The 20,375-nt window shown below is 36.2% G+C and overlaps 1 protein-coding gene across 1 annotated transcript; it reads right to left on the bottom strand.

The window, feature by feature from the left end:
* Positions 1-225: 225 nt before the first annotated feature.
* LOC117695371 (uncharacterized) lies at positions 226-2,111 on the bottom strand. The gene has a single exon (XM_034486236.2). It carries the CDS (start codon positions 2,096-2,098, stop codon positions 404-406), a length of 1,695 nt encoding a protein of 564 aa, XP_034342127.1. The 5' UTR covers positions 2,099-2,111; the 3' UTR covers positions 226-403.
* Positions 2,112-20,375: the final 18,264 nt, after the last annotated feature.

Below are 20,375 nucleotides of genomic sequence, written 5' to 3'. Positions count from 1 at the left end.
GGAATTAACTATTTGATGGAACTGTGTAAGTACCTCTAAGCCAAACACACTAACACAGAATTAAAATGGGATAGAGTAGTGATAAAACTCTCTCCCCTCTCCTCACCATAACAAACAAAGCGCAATAAAACCCCAATTCAAAACAGAAATCATTCACTCAAAAATAAGTTTTTTAAATGTTTATTTTCCAGAAAAACCTTCTACAAGATAGTCTCAAGCCTTTGTCTTTTTGTTGTAGCTTCAATGTCAAAAGGTGATGGATGGAAAATGTTTTGATACTTGAAAAGTTGTTGCAAGTAGTGGCAATATCCAATTAAGCAGTTGTTGGACCATTTCATATAAGTCACTGAATTTTTCATTGTTGGATAGAATGGTCCTTGGATAATGGCTTTGTAGTAAGGCTTTAAAATGCTGAATAGATTCCCTGGTAACCATTACCAAGGAGAGTGGAATGGTTTATTTGCACATTGTAATTAGGTGGTGATCCCAAGTCATAAGCTCCATAGCTGTATAGGAAGAAATAATCTCCATTAGAGCTATGAAAAGCTGGCAGTGTATTGTAGACATTCAGGAAATTGCCGTAAACTTGAGAGTAAAGTCCTCTAGTGCTTCCACCGCTTCCAACTGCCCCACAAAAGTTTCCGTTTGCTCCAAAGCTATGTTGATTTGGTCCAAAAACGTTTTGGGTCACTCCCACAGAATATTGACTTGACCCAAAGGCATTTGGGTTTGCCCCCAGAACATATTGCCTTGTCCTGAAAACATTTGGGTTTGTTGTCAAAACATAGTGGCTTGTCCAGATATCATACGGGTTTGCCACAAAAGCATAGCAGTTTGGCCTGAAGGTATGTGAGTTTGTACCCAAAGTATACTGGCTTGCCCCAAAAGCATATGGGCTTGTCCAATAAGCATACTGGCCTATCCCAAAAGCATCTGGGTATGTTCCCAAAGGATATTGGTTTGTCCAGAAAACATTTGGGTTTGCACCCCGAATATATTGGTTTATCCTGAAAGCATTTGGGTATGCTGTCAAAGCATACTGGCTTACTCCTAAAGCATTTGGGTATGTTCCCAAAGTGTATTGGTTTGTTCTTAAGGTGGTTGGAATTGTCCCAAGCGTATACTGGCTTGCCAAGAAGGTATTTGGGTTTGCCCCCAGAGCATACTGGCTTACCCCTACAGTATTTGAGTTTGGCCTCAAAGCATTATGGCTTGCCCTGAAACCACTTGAATTTGTCACAAGAACATTGGAGTTTGCCTGGAAAGCATTAGGGGTATCCCTGAAACTGCGGGCATTTGCCGAAGTAACATCTGAGTTTGCTCTAGAAGTATATGAGCCAACCCTGTGGGTATCTTGGTTGGCTTCTTGAGCACCCGAGTTAGCCATAATGTGGAAGCGTTGGCTACCTCCTCCTCTCCAGTGGTTTTCTAACTCCGCAGCTGGAACAGCTTTTCTCGCCCTATCTTTAGCTCTAGCCCTACTTTTACTCAGTTGTCTTGCAGGATATTCTTTAGGGAATGCCATTTTAACTTCACAACGGCTGGAGCCAATGAAATGGTACCTGGTTTCTAAGACCTTTCTAACAGGATTTTCATCCATGTATTTGATAAAACCGAAAGCTCTTCTTTCCTGCGTATCTGAACACAGTGGAAGCTCAATAGCCTCTATCTGCCCAAATGTGCCAAAGTAAGCTCTTATTTTTTCTTCAGACATCCGAGGGTTCAGCCCACCCACAAAAACCTTTCTGATGGGGAATTGAGATTCAAGGGCTTTAGCCCTTTTAAATTCTACCTTCTTGCCATCGACTTTGTGGTCTTTCACTCGAAGCACCTTCTCTACTGTGGAACTGTCTTTGAATAACACGAATCCAAATCCCCTAGACAGACCAGTATTTGGGTCTATTTTTATAATAAAATCTATTATCTCACCGAACTTAGACAAGTATTCCAGAAGTACTTGCTTGTTCAGTTCTTGGGAAAGTCCCCCAATGAACATCTTACTGGCATCATGTTGGTTCTTGGTGGCATCAATTCTGAACCCTTCCCGGAATTGGTCTCTTTCATTGTACTTTCTCACAGCAAGGCTGGCAGTATTCATAGTAGATAGGCTGGATGGAGGTGACTTGACTGTTGGTGAAACAACGTCTGAGGCACAAATGGCAGAGGCATAGCCGTCCTCAGGGACTTGGGGGGATTGACGCACAATAGTGACGAAATAGAAACAAGTATTACGACTAGAGCCAGCACAGGACTGCTTTGCGTTCTAAACTGGGGGGCAGGGCGTGTGTCTGATTTGTCTAGCCAAGGTGTTGATGTTTGCCATGTAAAAGGAGGCATGCCTATAAACTTTGTTTTTGTGCTCATGAGGCCCACAAAAGGAATAATTTGGTACAAAATGAAGCTTTTTCATTGTTCTTTTTGTCTTTTCAGATTGTATCTCTATGAATTTTGTTAAAACCAATTTATCTTTCATCAAAAGTGCCTTCAATGTTGAAAAAAATCACCAATTAATTTCATACTTTAGAATGAGTTTCTTATTAACCCTATTTGGGGCCTGAAATGAGAAAAGAATACAATGTAGAAACATCCTACAGGAAAAACAAAAAGTCTATGCGTTTGTGTATATAAAAAGAATCTAAAAGAACACTTTAAAGTAAGAGTTTCAATGCAATTCATTTATAGAATTTACCATTTCAATGTTAAAATGTATTCACAAGATTGTCTAACATAATTATAATAAAATTAATTTTTATTGGATAGTTTATTTATTTATATTTCAAATATCCCCTTTCCTGGTTTCCCCTCTGCAACCTCCCTATCCTGTCCATCCCTTCCCCTGCTTCTATGAGGGTGTTCTCCTACACACCCACCCCCTCCCACCTCACCACCCCGGCATTCCCCTACACTGGGGCATTGAGCCTTCACAGGACCAAGGGCCTGCCTTCCCATTGATGCCAGATGAGGCCATCCTCTGCTACATATGAGGCTGGAGCCATGGGTCCCTCCATATGTACTCTTTGGTTGGTGGTTTAGTCCCTGGGAGCTCTGGGGGGGGGGTCTGGTTGGTTGATATTGTTGTTCTTCCTGTGGGTCATCATCTGCAAAATTCTCTATCTCATTTAAGCAGTCCCTCATTTATCTATAGCCCACTTAATGGTATAATCTGTCAGTTTTCTGTTTTACTTCTTATATATACTGCTTTCTAGATGTGCTATGCTATATTATACAATAGTATTTTATTCTTTATCCATTGCGTAGATATACACTATTTTGTTTTCATATTTCACAATATCATTTGTCAGTTTGGTTTTGTTCCATTATTCCATTCATGTAACACATTCACACACACACACACACACACACACACACAGAGAGAGAGAGAGAGACACACACATAATCATGGGATTTATTTCTGCCAGTCATTTTTATTTCCTTTTAGTGTGTGGGTAGTAAGTATAGATCTCTCAGATTTCTATGGAAAACATTTAATATTTGGAATTTTTCCAATATCCAAAACCTACCACTCAAATTTTAGATTATGTTTTTGGGCAATTTCTGTCCTTGTTACTACCCATTAGGTATAATCAAGTAGTTTATCTCTATAACATCTTCTTTCGAACAGTAGTTTCTTTGAAGAGGAAGATTTTAAGTGTCTCCCTAATTTTTCCCATAGTTCATGTATATAATCATTCTCAAGGAAATTTTGAAATTATTTAATGTTTATGGCATCATTGCTATGTTAAGAATAATGGCCACTTATTTCTGTCTCCAAATGTAAGGCTGGAATATTAAGAATAGTTTAAAGACCAGAAAGGAAGCTACGTGCACAAAATATCTTCAGGGCTTGACATTTGCAGTTGAACACATGATGGTTGTTATGCTGGTCTCCCTGCTATAGCATGGTCCAATGGGTGGAATCAGTTGATGTCTGGAAAATGTTAGATGTGAAGAGATAAAATATAGCTTCATAATATGCTAATGTAGACAATCAATTTGCCTAAGGATATTATTTGCCATGTTTCTCCAAAAAAAAATGGTTGATTTTTTTAAAGCTTCACTTTTCCAAAATAGATTTCCTCTTTGAACCAAAATGTGTTAGGACCCATCCACATAAATTGTCATTAGAGGCTGAGTCAAACTTTTCTATCACTTTTGTGACCATGGACAAATTTCTGCTTTCCACATATGAAAATTCAGCTTGAGAACTCACTAAGATCTCAAGTCCACCATTCCTTGGTAGAAGAGACTTTTGTAAATAAAAAAAAAATATTTTTATAGGTAAGTTAGTCATGGTTGTCTATAGAAATAACTTATATAATAAATACATATCTCTTTCTGTTTGCACACATATACACATACATGCACAGAGAGAGAGAGAGAGAGAGAGAGAGAGAGAGAGAGAGAGAGAGGATCAAATGCCAGAAAAGAAATGGACTTGATAGCAAGAAAAAAAGAGCACAAAGGCAAAAAGCAAAAACTTCCTTTCTTCTATGCCCTTATATAGGCTCCAGCAGAAGAAGTGTCTTCCTACCTCAAGATCCAGATTAATTAAGATCCATGCATCTTCCTGACTCAATGATCTGGGTTAGAATTAAATTCACCAACTTCAAACCAAGCCCCCTCACCAAGAAAATCTCACAGGTTTGTTCTAAATTTCTGGATGCAGTTCATTCTAGAGATAGTCAACTTGACAACCAAGAATAGCCATCACAATAGGTATCTAGTAAGGTTTCTAGGCTTTGTGAGGTTGTCTGTAATTAAATGAGTTAAATTTCACGTGAAATGTGGGTGTGGTATTTTTTGTATACTGTTCCCATACATGGCACAAAAAGTAAAATAATAAAAATACTTTCTTTGAAAATAAATAATATTGTCAAAAAACTGAAGTGTAAGGAAAATAACTTACTTAACAAGGTAAAAATGAATCCTTTAGCAAAAAATTCCCTATATCATACTTTGATTATATTTGACACTTGTTTGCTCTGAACCTCGTTCCCTACAGGTTGTTGTCTTATGTTTTTCATTTTTATTGAACATTTGTCTTCATTAAGTTTGCTTGATTATATATATTTATATATATATAGTATTCTCTAAGAGCTTTTTCTTGAGAATCCATGATATTTTTCTATACATCAATGTTACCTCACATCTAGCACCAATTTCTATCTTGGCATGTTCTCCACTATCTGGAAGCAGCTGGCTTAATATAAGGATGAAATGAACCCCCTAGGTACATATATTTGAATGCTTAGTCATCATGGACTGGTACTATATTTGGGAAGATTAGAAAGTGTTGCTTTGTTTGAAGAAGTATCTCAGTGAGTGTAGCCTTTGAGGATTCAAAAGCCCAACTAATCCAAGTGTCACTTTCTCTGTCTATGGATAAGGATATAGCTCTTAGCTACTATTCAAGCATCTGTCTGCATACTACCATGCTTCATGCACTGATAATGATGAACTAAGCCTCTAAACAAGCTCCAAATTAAATGCTTTATAATAGTTGCCTTGGTCAAGGAATCTCTTCCCAGCAATAGAACAGTGACTAACACAAGGTACTTCTTTATGTGTTTGTTTTTCTCTGCCTGCCATTAAGCTTCTAGGTAGGCAATGACCATATATAACTTAAACTTTCCCCACTTGGAATAAAATTCATAACCTGTGACATATTTTAAAAAGAAACACACTTAATGTTAGTTGAAATCATCTTAACAATGAAATTCCAAGGGCTACATTAAAAAAAATCTTGCTCTACCTGGCCTTCAAGATGACTCAGTTGAACATTGCTTCTTGGATGCCAATCTACTACAATTTGGAAGAGCTGACTTATCTTCCTCCACTTAAATTAAGCCTGTGAAAGCAGCTGCAAATTTGAAATTTCTTATTTCTAGTCATTCTCAATAATTTTAGATAACCACAGAGTTTAGCTTTTGCTGGAATGAAAATCATATGAGAATTATACTTTTGGAGTGTTGCTCAACTGATGAAAAACCTTCGTGACTAATGATTTACCTATGGCAATTTACCTACAGGACAAGATAGATGTCATAGTTTTGATCTCTTTCCAGATTTGTTAGGTTTATTTAAAATACATGGCTAAATACTGTACCCCTTACCTTAGTCTTAGATCTTGCAAATGAGTGGTTTGTGTCACAAAGTTCTGTTAGGCATGAACAGGTCAATAACTCATTGAAAAATAATTACCCTTCCTTCTGCATACACAATTCAAAACACTCAGCCTACTGATCTTTGTCAGTAATGTCATCTTGGTACATGAAAGACAGCATTTTTTACTGTAATTACTTTCAAAATAGTATAAAGAATGTTATTTTAAACATTAAGAATGTTAGATTGTGTCTACTTTTGGTCCTCTAAAAATAGTTATGCTTACTGTGACTTTCTACATACACAACAAACACACACAAGAGAGAGAGAGAGACAGAGAGACAGAGAGACAGAGAGACAGAGAGGCATTTTTTAGCCATTAAAAATGTTTTAAAGTAACACTTTTCCATCCTAAAATCTAAAGGAAATAAAATCTGGCCAGTGTACTTTCAGTTTTATTTGTGGGAATTGGCTTTTGAATATTGTTATATGATCCATAATGCTGACTCTTTTTATGGAACAGTACAATACTAACAATTATGAGTAGCAATTTATTTTTATCTTACATTAACTCAAAATGGATGGTCTGGAGATTGTAACTGAAGCTACAGGTTTTTTTGTTTTTTGTTTTTTGTTTTTTGTTGTTGGTTTTTTTTTTTTTTTTTGCCAAAGCACAAATGAAAGAAAGAATGAATGAATGTCAAATATTCTGACAATTGCTGAAGGTTATTTATAAGTTTGAAATGCTTATAAATACTGACTCTAAGTTGAGAAACAGAGGCACAAAAGCTAGGGATAGAAATAAATATGTGTGGGCTAGTGAGATGGTTCAGAGTTTAAGATCACTGGCTGTTGTTCCAGAAGTTCTGAGTTCAATTTCCAGAAACCATATGGTGGCTCATTACCAGCTGTAAATGGATCTGATGCCCTCTTCTGGCATGCAGGGGTACATTGTCCATACAGACATAGCACTCATAAATTTAAAAATACATAAATAAATACATTTAAAAAATAAGAATTTGCTGCTGCTTAGCAGTAGAGGAACCAATACCAAAGAAAATAAAGGCTATTATAGGATTTTTATTTGTTTGTTTTTTTTGTTTGTTTTTTGTATTTGGGGAACCATGGTATACCTGATTTGTGTTTGTTTTACTGTGAACTAGATTGTGCTTAAAATATTCATAGCTTTAAATTTACTCATCCCTTGGTCACTGGTATCTCATTCATAATTGTTAGAGAATGGAGGATAAAATGAAGGATGACATATGCCTTTAGAATTAATCTGCCTTTCTTATCATGGGACTCAACCTTGGCAGAAGGATGCTATGGGACCCATAAATCAGAAAAGTAACCTGGATGTATCCTGATTTGATATGCTGGCATAGAACTGTCTCTATGGTAATATGTTCTTTAATGCTCTGTTGAACCTGTTCTCTTTAGCAAAATGAAAATGCATGTGTTTGACATACTTGGTCTACTTGGTTGTTTGATAAAATGAGATTTTCCTTACTCTTTTATCCTTTTCATTTTGCACGGAAACAGTCAGTGCCCATTACTTAAATTAAGTTGAGAATGTGAGAAGATAGTTTGAAAAATGATCATTTAGGAAATGCTCTTTTCTACTAACTTTGAGCATAGCCAAATAGTGATCTAACTGAAAATAGTATATTGGACATAGACTAAAAAGCAATTTAATGTGAAAAGTTTTTGGCAGTTGAACTTGCCTGTCATATTTCTACTTATTTCAGATACTTTAAGAACAGTTCCTTGCCATTTGTAAAGAAGAGACATGTGCCTACCTATAGTGTTATAATAAGACACACAAAATTTCAGGTATCCATATGGCTTGGTAAAACATGCAGAAGTATTAGAACATACATTTCTCTTAGAAATACTACTTACAATAGACAATTACATTATAATGATCTCAGTGCGACTATTTTAAAGTTCCTTATATGCCAGGGAAGAATTTTAAGGAAAATGATACCTTCTCCTTTGTAGTATATGAAAACATGTATTATGTTTAATAAGGGAATTCTACTATTATGGCCTCTGCCTTGTGGTTCTTCATCGAATTACTAAGATATATTACAGAGGCAGTGTAGTTTGTACTTTGGATAGGATAGATTCAAGAAAAATGAGGAAGCTATTCCTACAGTCATTTGTACATTACATGGAACGTATTAAAACAACAGTGAGTTGTTCACTGTGATTCCTATTTTCTTTTGATTACATATTAGCCAATGTCATTAGGAAGAGTTGGCAGTAATCTTTGAATAAACAGATTTTAAAATGATAAGTTCCCAAATTGGGCTTTCCATGTTTAATTTTTAGACCGGGTTGAAATTCCTTATACTTATTGAATTAAACTAAATTTTATAAAGACTGCAGCCTATTTTGATGTTTTACAAAAATGTAGTGATCTTCACACTTTTAGCAGAAGGAAAAACTCTGTTTTCACATGTTTTTCATATGTAATGGCTAATTGGGCAAGGGCCTTTGATCAAATTTATCTTGAATTAATTAAATTTGCATTGCATATATATTAATTTATTTAAATGTTTTAATAAAGTAAACAGTATTTTCATGTGAAAATATAGAGTTGTCAAACATGTGGGGTTCTGCAAAATCCAAGGCTGACAGAATAATAATCTGTGAGTGACAAGAAGAAAATACATTTTAACATGACACAGTGATCTCAAACCTCAAGAATCTGACCCTTTATTTTGAAATATTAAGTACAGTACAACCTTGGAAAAAAGGTTCCTGGTGACAATTATGATAATAAAGATTAAGGTATGACTACAAGGAAACTATTTTGAAAAGTACCTGTAAACTCCTCTATAAAAATGGGTCCTATTGTTTGAAACTGTTCACCATAGAGGTTTAGGAAGGAAGAGTATGGGATAAACACAGCAATCTAGGGGATTTGAGTGTGGCTGGCCTCATAGATAACACAAATCACCAGGCTATTACCTATTTCCATCCACAATTTTCTGAGTGGAAACAGGTTTACATCACTTTTGTTGAAGAAACAACTCTACATGTTTAATATTCTTGATGTCCCTCATCTTTATCGGTGAGTATAAAACCTTGTACCCTCTGCACATACATATTGTATTAGTTACATTTTATCACTATTATAAAATACCTTGACCAAGGCAATTTATAAAAAAGGAAGAGGTTTATTTGAATTACAGGTCCAGAGGGCTAAGGGTATATAATAGTGGAGAGTTTTCATAACAAGCAGCTGACAAAGAAGTTGAAGGCAACAGATGGGAGCTAAGACTTTCTGTCTTAAACTGCAAACAGGGAGAAGGAAGAAGAGGAGGAGGAGGAAGAGGAGGAGGAAGAGGAGGAGGAGGAAGAGGAGGAGGATGAAGAGGAGGAGGAAGAAGAGGAAGAGGAGTAAGAGAAGGAGAACGAGGAGGAGGAGAATGAGGAGGAGGAGGGGGAGGAGGAGGGGGAGGGGGAAGAAGAAGAGGAGGAAGAGGAGGAGGAAGAGGAGGAAGAGGAAGAGAAGGAGGAAGAGGAGAAGGGGGAGAAGGAGGAGGAGGAGGAGGGGGAGGAGGAGGGGAGGGGGAAGAAGAAGAGGAGGAAGAGGAGGAGGAAGAGGAGGAAGAGGAAGAGGAGGAGGAAGAGGAAGAGGAAGAGGGGGAGGAGGAGGGGGAGGGGGAAGAGGAGGGGGAGGAGGAAGAGGAGGAGGAAGAGGAGGAGGGGGAGGAGGAGGGGGAGGGGGAAGAGGAGGAGGAGGAGGAGGAGGAGGAGGAGGAGGAGGAGGAGGAGGAGGAGGAGGAGGAGGAGAGAACTTGAAAGGGAAGGGGATTTTTGAAATCACAAAGCTTGCCCTCAAGGGGCATATTTCTTCCAACAAAACTACATCTCCTAATCATTCTCAAATATCTACCAATTGGGAACCAAGTTTTTAACTGCCAGACTATGGAGGAGTTTTCATTAAAATCACCACATTCTACTATCTGTCCTCTACAGTTTTGTGGGCATAATTACAATGAGAAATTTATTCAATTCAACTTTGAAAGTTCCCAAAGTTATTTACAATCACAACAGTGTTTTAAAGTCTTAATGTTCTACTGAGACACAAGCAGTCATGTGTAAAATCCAAGAGCATATTACTTGCCTTCAAAGTAGGCTTGTAAGTGAATATATATTACCATTCCAAAAGGGCAGGATTTGGCAATAGTGAGGAAATGCTGGTCAAAATCAAGAACAGAACCTAGCAGGGAAAATTCCAAATCCATTTATGATGTTAAAGGAATGGTTGAGTCTTTCTATCTTTGTCATCTCTAAAACAAATATCTCTGTCTCCAGGAGGTTCCAGTATGTCTGTGTGCAATTTTTCTTGGCAGATATTATCAGGCCCTGGCATTTCCAACATCTTGTGGTCTCCAATGCAACTCAGGTTTTACAAAGTGTCCTCCATGTAGGATATCTTCTGTCACATTCCTGGTCTCAGCGTCATTCTTAAATTATAGAGGAAGATTCTAAAATCCCTTTCCTTTGTTATTCTTCATGACTCTCGAGCCAGCACCACTTGCACAATATTGCCACATTTAGCTATCAATATGGGGTTGACCTTGGCCACATTGAATCATATTTATAGAAGCTTTTGTTATTTATTTCTAAGAGAAGAAAAATTCTTAGGTCTTTTCCTTTCACAAGTTGAAGCTTAGCTAAGTGAGATATTGTGTTAAGTAAATCATTCTATTTATTCCACTGCAGATAAGGCCACTCATGGGGATCATTTTACCTGTTTTTGTGAAAGCCTGCCTGTCAGGCAGAGTAAAGTCTGGCCAGGGTCTACTGTCTGATTTCCTGGCCTGCTGATTCATGGAAAGATAAGAGGAATGCACTTGAAAGTTTGGGACTGAATGTTCTAGTAAACTTGGAGGAAGGAACAGGGACGAATAGGGAGGGCTCCAGATGGGTACAGATTTTGTATGTATGTCACCCATTGTATCTGTTGGCTTTTGACTTTGTTTCCTATGATACTGTAAAATACATAAAGCCTAAAAGAATTAAACTGGAGGTTGCTGCAATACTGACTGGACAGTCCTACCAATTACTAATCTTTGTCTCTGAGTCTTTTTTTCCATCTTTCCTATAATCCTCACTCTCCTCTCAGAGGACTGTTCAACTTCATATCTAGGACAATGGTAGAAAACAGCCACATTGTTTAACAAAAATACTGCAAGAATTTTCTCTAGTCCAGTTGCTAATACTCTTAATTCTGAAACATCTTATGCCTGCGCAGTCTTCTAGTTCTCTGGAGTACTATATTCTAATCCTCTATCAGAAAGTCCCATTTAGCTCCACTTACAGCATCTCATATTTTAGTTCAAAGTCCCAAAGTCGTCCACATTTTTCCAGCAAACCACATTCTTTTACAACAGTTACCCTCTCTGTGGTACCAACTTCTGTATTAGTTATTATTAATTACATTTATATTGCTATGACAAAACATCATGACCAGGAAAAATTATAATGGGGAAAGTTTATTTGAGCTTATGGATCCAGAAATATAGAGTCCTTAATGGCAAAGCAAAAGTATAATGATGGGAGCTGAGTTTTGAAATATAGAAATGTAATCAAGAAGCAAAGAGCAGATTGGGAATGGTATGAGTATTTAGATTCTCACAGTCTAACCAGTGACATTCTTTCTCCAGTAAGAAAACATTTCTTAAGCCTTTCAAAGCAGCTATCACCTATGGACCAAGTTTTGAAACATTTGGATTATGGTAGTAATCTCATTCAAACTACTGCATATAGGTAAGTGTGACATTAACTTATAAGGTATAGAGAAAATTGTGCCTCAAATGCTTCTTCAATTTTCTCAAAGATTTAGATACGTTTCTTCCTAATCAAGTGAATATGTATGTTTAAATATTCAAAAGCTCTGGGTATTCAGTCAAAGAAATAAAAGTACAGAAAAAGAAAGAGAAACATTGTAGTGTTCCTATTTTTCTGTCTTAAACATTTTTCACATATCTCTTTCAGGAAGAAATGTGCTGACCAATAATTTCCATTTGTGATTACATTATGAGCATAGTTCCAGATTTTATAAGGAAGCACATGCTTCCAAATCAAAATATATAAACCTCATATTCTGTTTGATCTCTGTCCATTTCTAGTCTATGCATAAAGTCAAAGCTGATCACAGAGAGAAGAGTGGCAAAGCCAGAGAATTGTATAGGTTTTTTGAAGCACATGAAGACATGCAAAAAGAAAGTAAGCATAAATATAATCTATACAAACTGAACAACTGAGGTATTGCTGATAGACATAATCTGATAGACATGAACATAGGTTAATGCTGATTCAGTGAAACTCTTAGAGTATATACAAAGACAAGAACATCATCTATAACTCTATAAGAGATCAGAAAGAAATTACAATCTTTAACAAAGTGTCTTAGTTATGAAAACAGAAGCATAAAGATAAACATTGCCATTTGTTGATATATATGTATATATTACATATACACATATAATATCTATACATATATTCATGGTAAATAAGTAATCAGCTATAAACTAACTTGAAACTTTTAACTCTTCCTTTGATAGTTATTTACTTATAACTGGAAGTATCTATTTTAAGGGATACTGACTAAGCATACTTCAATGGCAATTATTCATGCAATTAAGAATTTGTAACAATACATTTTCTAGTATGTTCATAATTGTGGAATTAATAATTCTTATTTGGCATGCCATTTTCTCAGTCTGTCAACATTTACATTACTATTTCACCAGTGTACATTCTTTTTTCTATAATCAACTATTAATTTTATCATAGTTTATTATTTTGCAATCTCTATTCATTCGGGTTTTATTTTCTTCCCCTGACAATTCAATATATGAATTACCTGTCATATATATATATATATATATATATATATATATATATATATAGAGAGAGAGAGAGAGAGAGAGAGAGAGAGAGATCCTTTTCTGATGTAGCATCTAAATTAATTTTAATGTCCCATTGCTAGAGTTGACAGAGACTAAGCTTCAGAAAAATATAAACTACTAAGTTTTAGTGTGTTTAAGTATTTGACCAACATGTAAGTAACATCATCATAACAAACTGTACATATACAAATTTATGTTTGTTTTAAGATCCACAATTGTTGTCTTAGTAGTTTTTAAACTTTTTTACTGAATCACTTTGAGTTTCTCATGCACAACCATCCCTGTCCCTTCATATCTGCCCTTTACTCTTGTAACCTCTCCCCCTTCAAAAGAACACACACACACACACACACACACACACACACACACAAAGCATAGACAAAACATCTCATTGAGGAAGCTGTAGTATGTTGCAGTGCATCCCACAGTATATTCCTCTGTTCATACAGCTTCACTTACAAATGTTTAGTGCATTGAGTCTGGTTTGAGGTCTGTGACTTTAATAACACCATCAATATTGGATACCCACTGGATATCTCCTGGTTATCCTGCTGTTGTCTTGTGTCATGGATATCTTGCACATTTGATCCTGAAGGTTTGGCTCTTTCCTGTATCCCAACTGTTCATAGATGGTATAGATTTTGCGGTGGGCCAACTCAGAATTCTGAATCTGTACCTGAGTATTAGCTGAGCTGGTCAACTGGTCAGCTATCCCACCAAGTTGAGCTCTCCAGCACTGCTCCAGCTAGGTCATCCAATGCTACCATCAATAAGAGGCAGAGTGGGGGCGGGGGGGTCTACTGCTCTCTTGCCCTCTGGGTTGGCTCATCTACACTTATGTCTCTAGATCCACTATCAAGGCACAGAGCCCACTCTCCCAAGTGCTATAGCCTATGAAGGGGCTGTACCAGCTCTCCCACTATCAGACCCTTCAGGCTATCTATTTTTTTCTTTCACCATCTGGTCAAGCTCTACTCTGTTGCCCAGGTGCAGTACAGGACTAGCTCTTCCAAATGCTACAGCCAGCAAAGGGGCAGGGTTAGTTCTCCTTCACTCATGCCATTGAGGACAGCTCTTCTGACTACTACAGGTGGTGAGGGGCTAGCTGGGGAGAAGGCATCATCTCAACCCATACCACCTCATAGCAGATGCATGGTTGGACTAGTTCTTCACTCTTGCCCTTGGGGCTGGCTCATCTGTGTTCCCTCGAACAGGGCCAGTTGTATTGTGCTGCTCCAATAAAGTGCAGGATCCACTCTCCCGAAATGGTGAAGAACAGGGCCAGCCCACCCACTTTCTTGGCCAGATCTCCTGACTGTCACAGATGGTAAGGCATAGGGTACAGGAGGAAGGCCCCCCACCCCACATACATACCTGCACTGACATCACTTCAAGGCAGATGTGTAGTGGGCCATCTCTCTCCTATGCTCTGTTCCCCCACCACCAAGTTCAGTGCTGTTGTACTGTTCAGACAAAGTGCATGGCCCATCCTCTGGAGTGCTGCAGAAGGACAGGTCTAATTCTTCCTCAATCATGATCATCTGTGCAACTTTCCTAATTGCAAGGGGGTCAAGGATCAGGGGGTACCACCTCTGTGCCTTGCCTCCCCACAGCAGATGAGTGGTGGGGTTACATCTCCCACAATCATGTCTTTGAACCAGCTCAGCCACACCTGTGCAACCATAGCCAGTTCTACTGTGCTGGCTGGGCAATGTGTAGGGCCTCTTTCATGAATGCTGCCTCAGGTGAAGCCAGCTTTTTCAGAGCTTCAAAGGCAGTGAGGAGCAGAATCAGTTCTGCACCACCTGGATATCCATGTGGTCCCCAGCGGCTACCTCAATCAGTGGTAATATGGGATACTAACACCTGTTGCTGCATAACTACCCTAGACAAGGCCCTTAGGGGCAGCTCAGGCTGGGACCTCACCATGGCCCCAGGTTGTAGGTCTGGGCACTCACAACAGGATACTCTTCTCTATCCTTGAGTCTTCGGTTCCATGTCTTCATAATACTCAAGCTGCATGGTGTAGTAGCGAATGTGCTTATGGATTGCCTGTGTCATGTGCTAGAGGGCAGGTGTGTAGGTGGTATCAAGTCCACAGGTTGGTCTGTCTGTCTCTCTGTCTGTCAGTATATATTTATGTTGTTCTCTTCCATAACTGCCCTGTGTGGCGATAGGTGTATATCTGTATGTTATCATCTACCTCTACTATAGGGTGGATAGGACTGTGACAGCTTTCTCTTCCCACACCATTTGACCTTGTAAACACAGGTCTCTTGTCTGTCTTTCTCCTCCTGTACTGTACTGCTTTGATTTGATTTGATTTGATTTGAGTCCTAGGCATAAAATAGCTTTGGCCACCAAGCCAGGTATCAAGGTAAGATGAACAAAGCACTGCCATCTCTTTTGCCCCTGACTGATATAAGACCACCATACCAACAAGGTATTTTTCTCATTGCTGGGAGAAGGGGGCTTAGTTAGGTTTTTTATTACCATGATAAAACACCATAACAAAAAGCAAATTAGAGAGAAAATACTTTATTTCATCTTACAAATCTTGGGTCACACTGAGGGAAATCAAGGCAAGGACCCAAGGAAGGAACCCAGAGTACAAAAGTGAAGCAGTAGGAATGACCCCATGCACAGTGGAGTGAAACTTTCTACATCAAACATAGATTAAGAAAATGTCTCAAGGCTTGTTTGTCTGCAGGCCAATCTGATGGGAAGTATTTCTCCAATAGTGATTTCTTCTTCTCAGATATGTGTAGAGTTGTAAATTTAAATATCAAGAGAAAATTTATTTTTTACATGGCCAAAAAAATAGGAAATAAGACATAAACATTCAAAATGGTAGGTAAATAATGGTCAATCCAAGTAAACACTGAAATATTTACTAGAAATTCTGGACATAGCTATAGAGATTTATTTTATTTTTTCTATATTTGCATATATATATATTATTTCAGTTTTGATTGTATTTTTTATGGTTTGGGTTTTCTGTATATATCTTAGGTAGCCTAGGCTGGTTATGTAGCCAAGGATAACCTTAAACTCCTGATCCTCTCTCTGGCCTCTATATTCCAAGTATAAGGATGAGATGTGTAGTATCATAATTTATTTTCTTTTGAATTTTATGTACTAAAAAGTAAAGAAATTTTATACAAAATCAAATATTTTTACAATATAGAAATGAAAGTATTTCTCTTATTTTTGACTTACCTTTCAAAAAAACTTCTCATTGTACTTTTCAAGTGTATATATATATATATATATATATATACAATTTTATACAATATAACATTTACAGTGAATTAAAAAGAACTTCTGATTCTAATATATGATAGTAATGATCAAATATTTATAATCCCTTTACAAGATTTTCCAACACACACACACATACTCACACACACACCCACACACTGGTTTTCCTTATATAATATTCATGAAAATTCTTTAGGACCTAGTATCTAGCCTATTTCAGAATATAAAATAAAATATTCCAATTTTTTCTATGGATCAATAGCAAACTTGTGTTGTTTGTTGAGGTATAGGAACCACATTTTAGAATCTTTCTGAGACTTGAAAATCCAGTGGCAACTTTTGTTGAAAGGCAATAGTCTAAAACAATAAAGGTACTTCCATCTACATATACTATGAATAGGTCAGTTAACATTAAAAATTAACTATATGTGAAGTATAACAAAGAGACAAAAAAACATATCATGACCATGATATATATTATAAAACTTAATTTTTGCTAAACTGAACAAATGACATTTTAATTACAGTTGTCAGGTAAAGGGGTAATTTGAAACTATCTGGAAAGTGCTAAAAGCCTAATAACAATTATTAAAATAATCACTTTGCTATCGTGCTATGTGGAAGACAGGTAGTGTAATTGAACTTCTTGAACTACTTTGTCCATCTTCCATTCTCTTTTGAATCAGTCTATGATGGAAGCATACTTTTTCAAATATTACTACTACTTTATATTTTTTGTAGTTGCTTGATTGAATTTTATAAACAAGAACGAGAACATGTGTCACTGCTAACATAGTCTTATAAAAAACATTTCAGTGATCACAAAATTATTAGAAAAAATGCTTTTTCAAGCAGTTCTGAACCATTAGCTAAGGCCACAACAATGAATAAATAAGAAAGGAACTACTAAGTTTGGATTTATATTAACCTATATCTATATAAATTATTTTCAAAATGGATGCCAAATAATTTATCGTACTTCTCACTTAGCAGTAAGATTTCTGAAGCTTCATAACAGAAAACCCACACAGATCCCCATTTCTTTAATTTCCAGAGGCAAAAAGCCATAGTGCTTCATTTCTTCCATGTATGATAGAATTTTTATGTGTGGCTTTTCTAATTTAGTCACTTTGACTTAGATAGCTTTTATGTGTATTCATTGTTATGAAGTAAAGTACCTCTGAAAATTCTTTAAACCTATTTTTAAAAGTTTTTTATAAAGATACAAAGTCATAATTGTATAATATATAATATATCACAGTAATATATGTAATCATATAGAGACCTTTTATGTAGTTACTTTAGAATAAGGTATTTGAAAGATTCAGAAAGTGTTTTTATAAGACAATTTTCTATTTTATACTATATATCAGATGTTAGAGCCCAAAAGAAATAAACTGTAATTTTTTTATATGTAGTTATGGTTTAGATTCTAGAAATAAGATTTAACTTTGCCATGGAAGGTTGTAGTTGTACAGGACAAAACAGGAGGTGAAGAGACAGACTAACAAAGACAGAGTATGAAAAGTTATATGTATGTCTACTATCTTACAAACCAACTTAAAAGAAAAGCAAGTGAAGGGTGATAGTAGAACACGTGTGAACAGAAAGGCCAAGATACATCCTCACTTTATTATTATTATTATTATTATTATTATTATTATATATTATTATACATCCTCACTTTTTTATTAATTCTCCACATTAATGTGTTCTTGCAGTCTGTTTTGTATTCATGACACAATAACTTGGATTTATATATGTTTCCTCATCCTTTAAAGTCACTTTCCAAACTGCAGAATTTGTCTCTTATTTCTGAGACTGGCAGACTCTTTTGGCCTTGAGCAGCCATCTAATGATACTGTCATTGCTATACCTGTTATGTGACAGGACTAGAAGTTGATACTCTGTATAATACCAGTTCCTGCTGACTAGGATTATTTAAATTATGTCCTTTTTAGAATTTCTATTCTGGCCAAAACATTTAGGTGTTAACTAATTGCATCATAACATGAATTATTAACTTATTAACATAAATAGAAATATGTTTTAACTGCTGGTGAGAGTTCTTTGCTAACTCCAAGACATGTATAGAGCAAACTTGTCATGCATAAACATCATAAATATAGGCTCAGAATGATTGCTAAATTCACTCTTATCCTGCCAAGTAAATCTTTCAACTGATTGAATATAGCTTACAGGATTTAGGTGTTTTCTCAACTTTTCTGAGATTTTATAATGCAAAAATCACTCAAGATTTTTAAACTGCAAAACTTAGCTTGTCAGTTTATCTTCATTGATCCTGGTGTTGGCTGGCAAGGCCTTTATTTTAATCATTAAAACCTTTGTAAGTTTGTTGTTCTTGTCTTTGTTTTCCAAGGTTTGAACTCAATTACCACAGCCTAGCCTGTTAAAGTACAGGGTAGGTAGCATCAGGAGACAAGATTTACAATAGTTGTCAAGGGACAGATAGGGGATGAAACGGAACCCACTTGTGACTTCTCCTGACATCAGTTTTTTTTTTTTTTTTAAATGGGGGTCGATGTCCAACTCTAGAATTTTCAGGGGCATCAGCAATAGCGTTGACTTAAATGCATTTCTTCTTTTTAAAGCTCTATTCTGATGCAAGTAATCAATACTGTAGTTTTGGTGAAAAAATCCTTTTTGACAAAAGCTCCAAGATTGATTACCTAGATCAATACCATTTTTAAGAACAATTCATCTAGATTGTATTTAAACAGAGACCATGATGCATTTAAACTCTTAATAATACAATACTTTCTCTACCTCTTTTTCCTGTGGATTGTCTATTCTTCTCCAAACAGAGCAGTAGATTTCACTGGAATGTTTAAGGTCAAACCTTTCTCCAAGTGTTAAACTAAGAAAGCAAGTCTTCCAAGTTGTTACTTTTCTCTCCCCTATTCTCCTCACAAATTTGAATAGTTTGTCATTTGCAAATAAACTTTATGTTGTTCCCACAATACTGGGCATTCTGGACTCATGTTTTCTTTGTAAAAACCAAAAATATATATCTTGAAAAGAAATAAAGATGAAGAAACTCAAAGCTTTCCTGTAGTCATGCCCTTAAATTTTTCAATCAGTAACCACTCTAGAGATAGGTGTAATTGCTTTGGTAATTCAGGCAAAAGGACATTTTGGGCCTGAATGACTTCAGTAATTGTAACCATAGATCCAGCTTAGGGGAGTATAAAATCTGTCCTTGTATGTCAGTGTGTACTTCTAAGAAATCATAATAATGAGAAGCAGTGAATAGACATTACTGAAGCTCTAAACTGTTTAATCCAGTCAATTTCTCCCAGCATCTTTAAGAATTTAATAATTATTAATTTTATAAGAATCCAAAACTAACTTGGAGACAAATACTTCAGACTAGTCATCCAGGCTATTTTACTAGTTTTCTGCTTTCTTGGTACAAATATGAAGGAAAAGAAAATGGAAAAATTGATAAGATGGGTTAGATATAAGATCTATAGCACCTGTCAACTGGTAGCTTTAAAAGTACTTCTACTTCCTGTACTGATATCGGCCTTCAAAACTAGCTTATAGAGGATCTACTCAAATCCACTGGGATTTGCCTGGCAACTTTTCAAAGCTATTCATGTATGTCAGATCTCAGTATGTCTTTCTTTCTGTTTCCTGCTATGTTTACTGTTGAAGAGGCTGATGTTATCTGAAAACTAAAGACTTAAGTAAACCTCTCAAAAAGAAGCTAAACTTTATGCTGATTTAATGCGATTTTTAGAAAGCATAAACAATGACTGCAGAAGACTTCATGAATTTGTGTTAAAAGTATCGTACAGTAAAGTTGACATTGAAGTGATTTAGGATGCATTTTGGGGTCGGTAGATTACTAAATTTTAAAACAAATTTCTGGTATCATAAATGACATACATGTACCCCATTATGAGTTTATATAGAAATAATACAAGAAGAGGTTTTGAATACAATTCATTTGTACTCTCCATGGGAGCCAAGACAATTTTTTTATTTTTAATTTATTTTTTTATTGGATATTTAATTTATATTTCAGATGCCATCCGCTTTCCCCATTTCCCCTCC

Source organism: Arvicanthis niloticus, chromosome X (genome assembly GCF_011762505.2).
Source record: "Arvicanthis niloticus isolate mArvNil1 chromosome X, mArvNil1.pat.X, whole genome shotgun sequence".
Taxonomy (NCBI): domain Eukaryota; kingdom Metazoa; phylum Chordata; class Mammalia; order Rodentia; family Muridae; genus Arvicanthis; species Arvicanthis niloticus.
The sequence above is the reverse complement of the archived record's forward strand: the minus strand, read 5'-3'. Positions and strand labels throughout refer to the sequence as shown.

What these genes read in the sequence shown, in the direction of transcription:
- LOC117695371 (XM_034486236.2), bottom strand. Translation starts at nt 2,098, where the DNA reads ATGAATACTGCCAGCCTTGCTGTGAGAAAGTACAATGAAAGAGACCAA.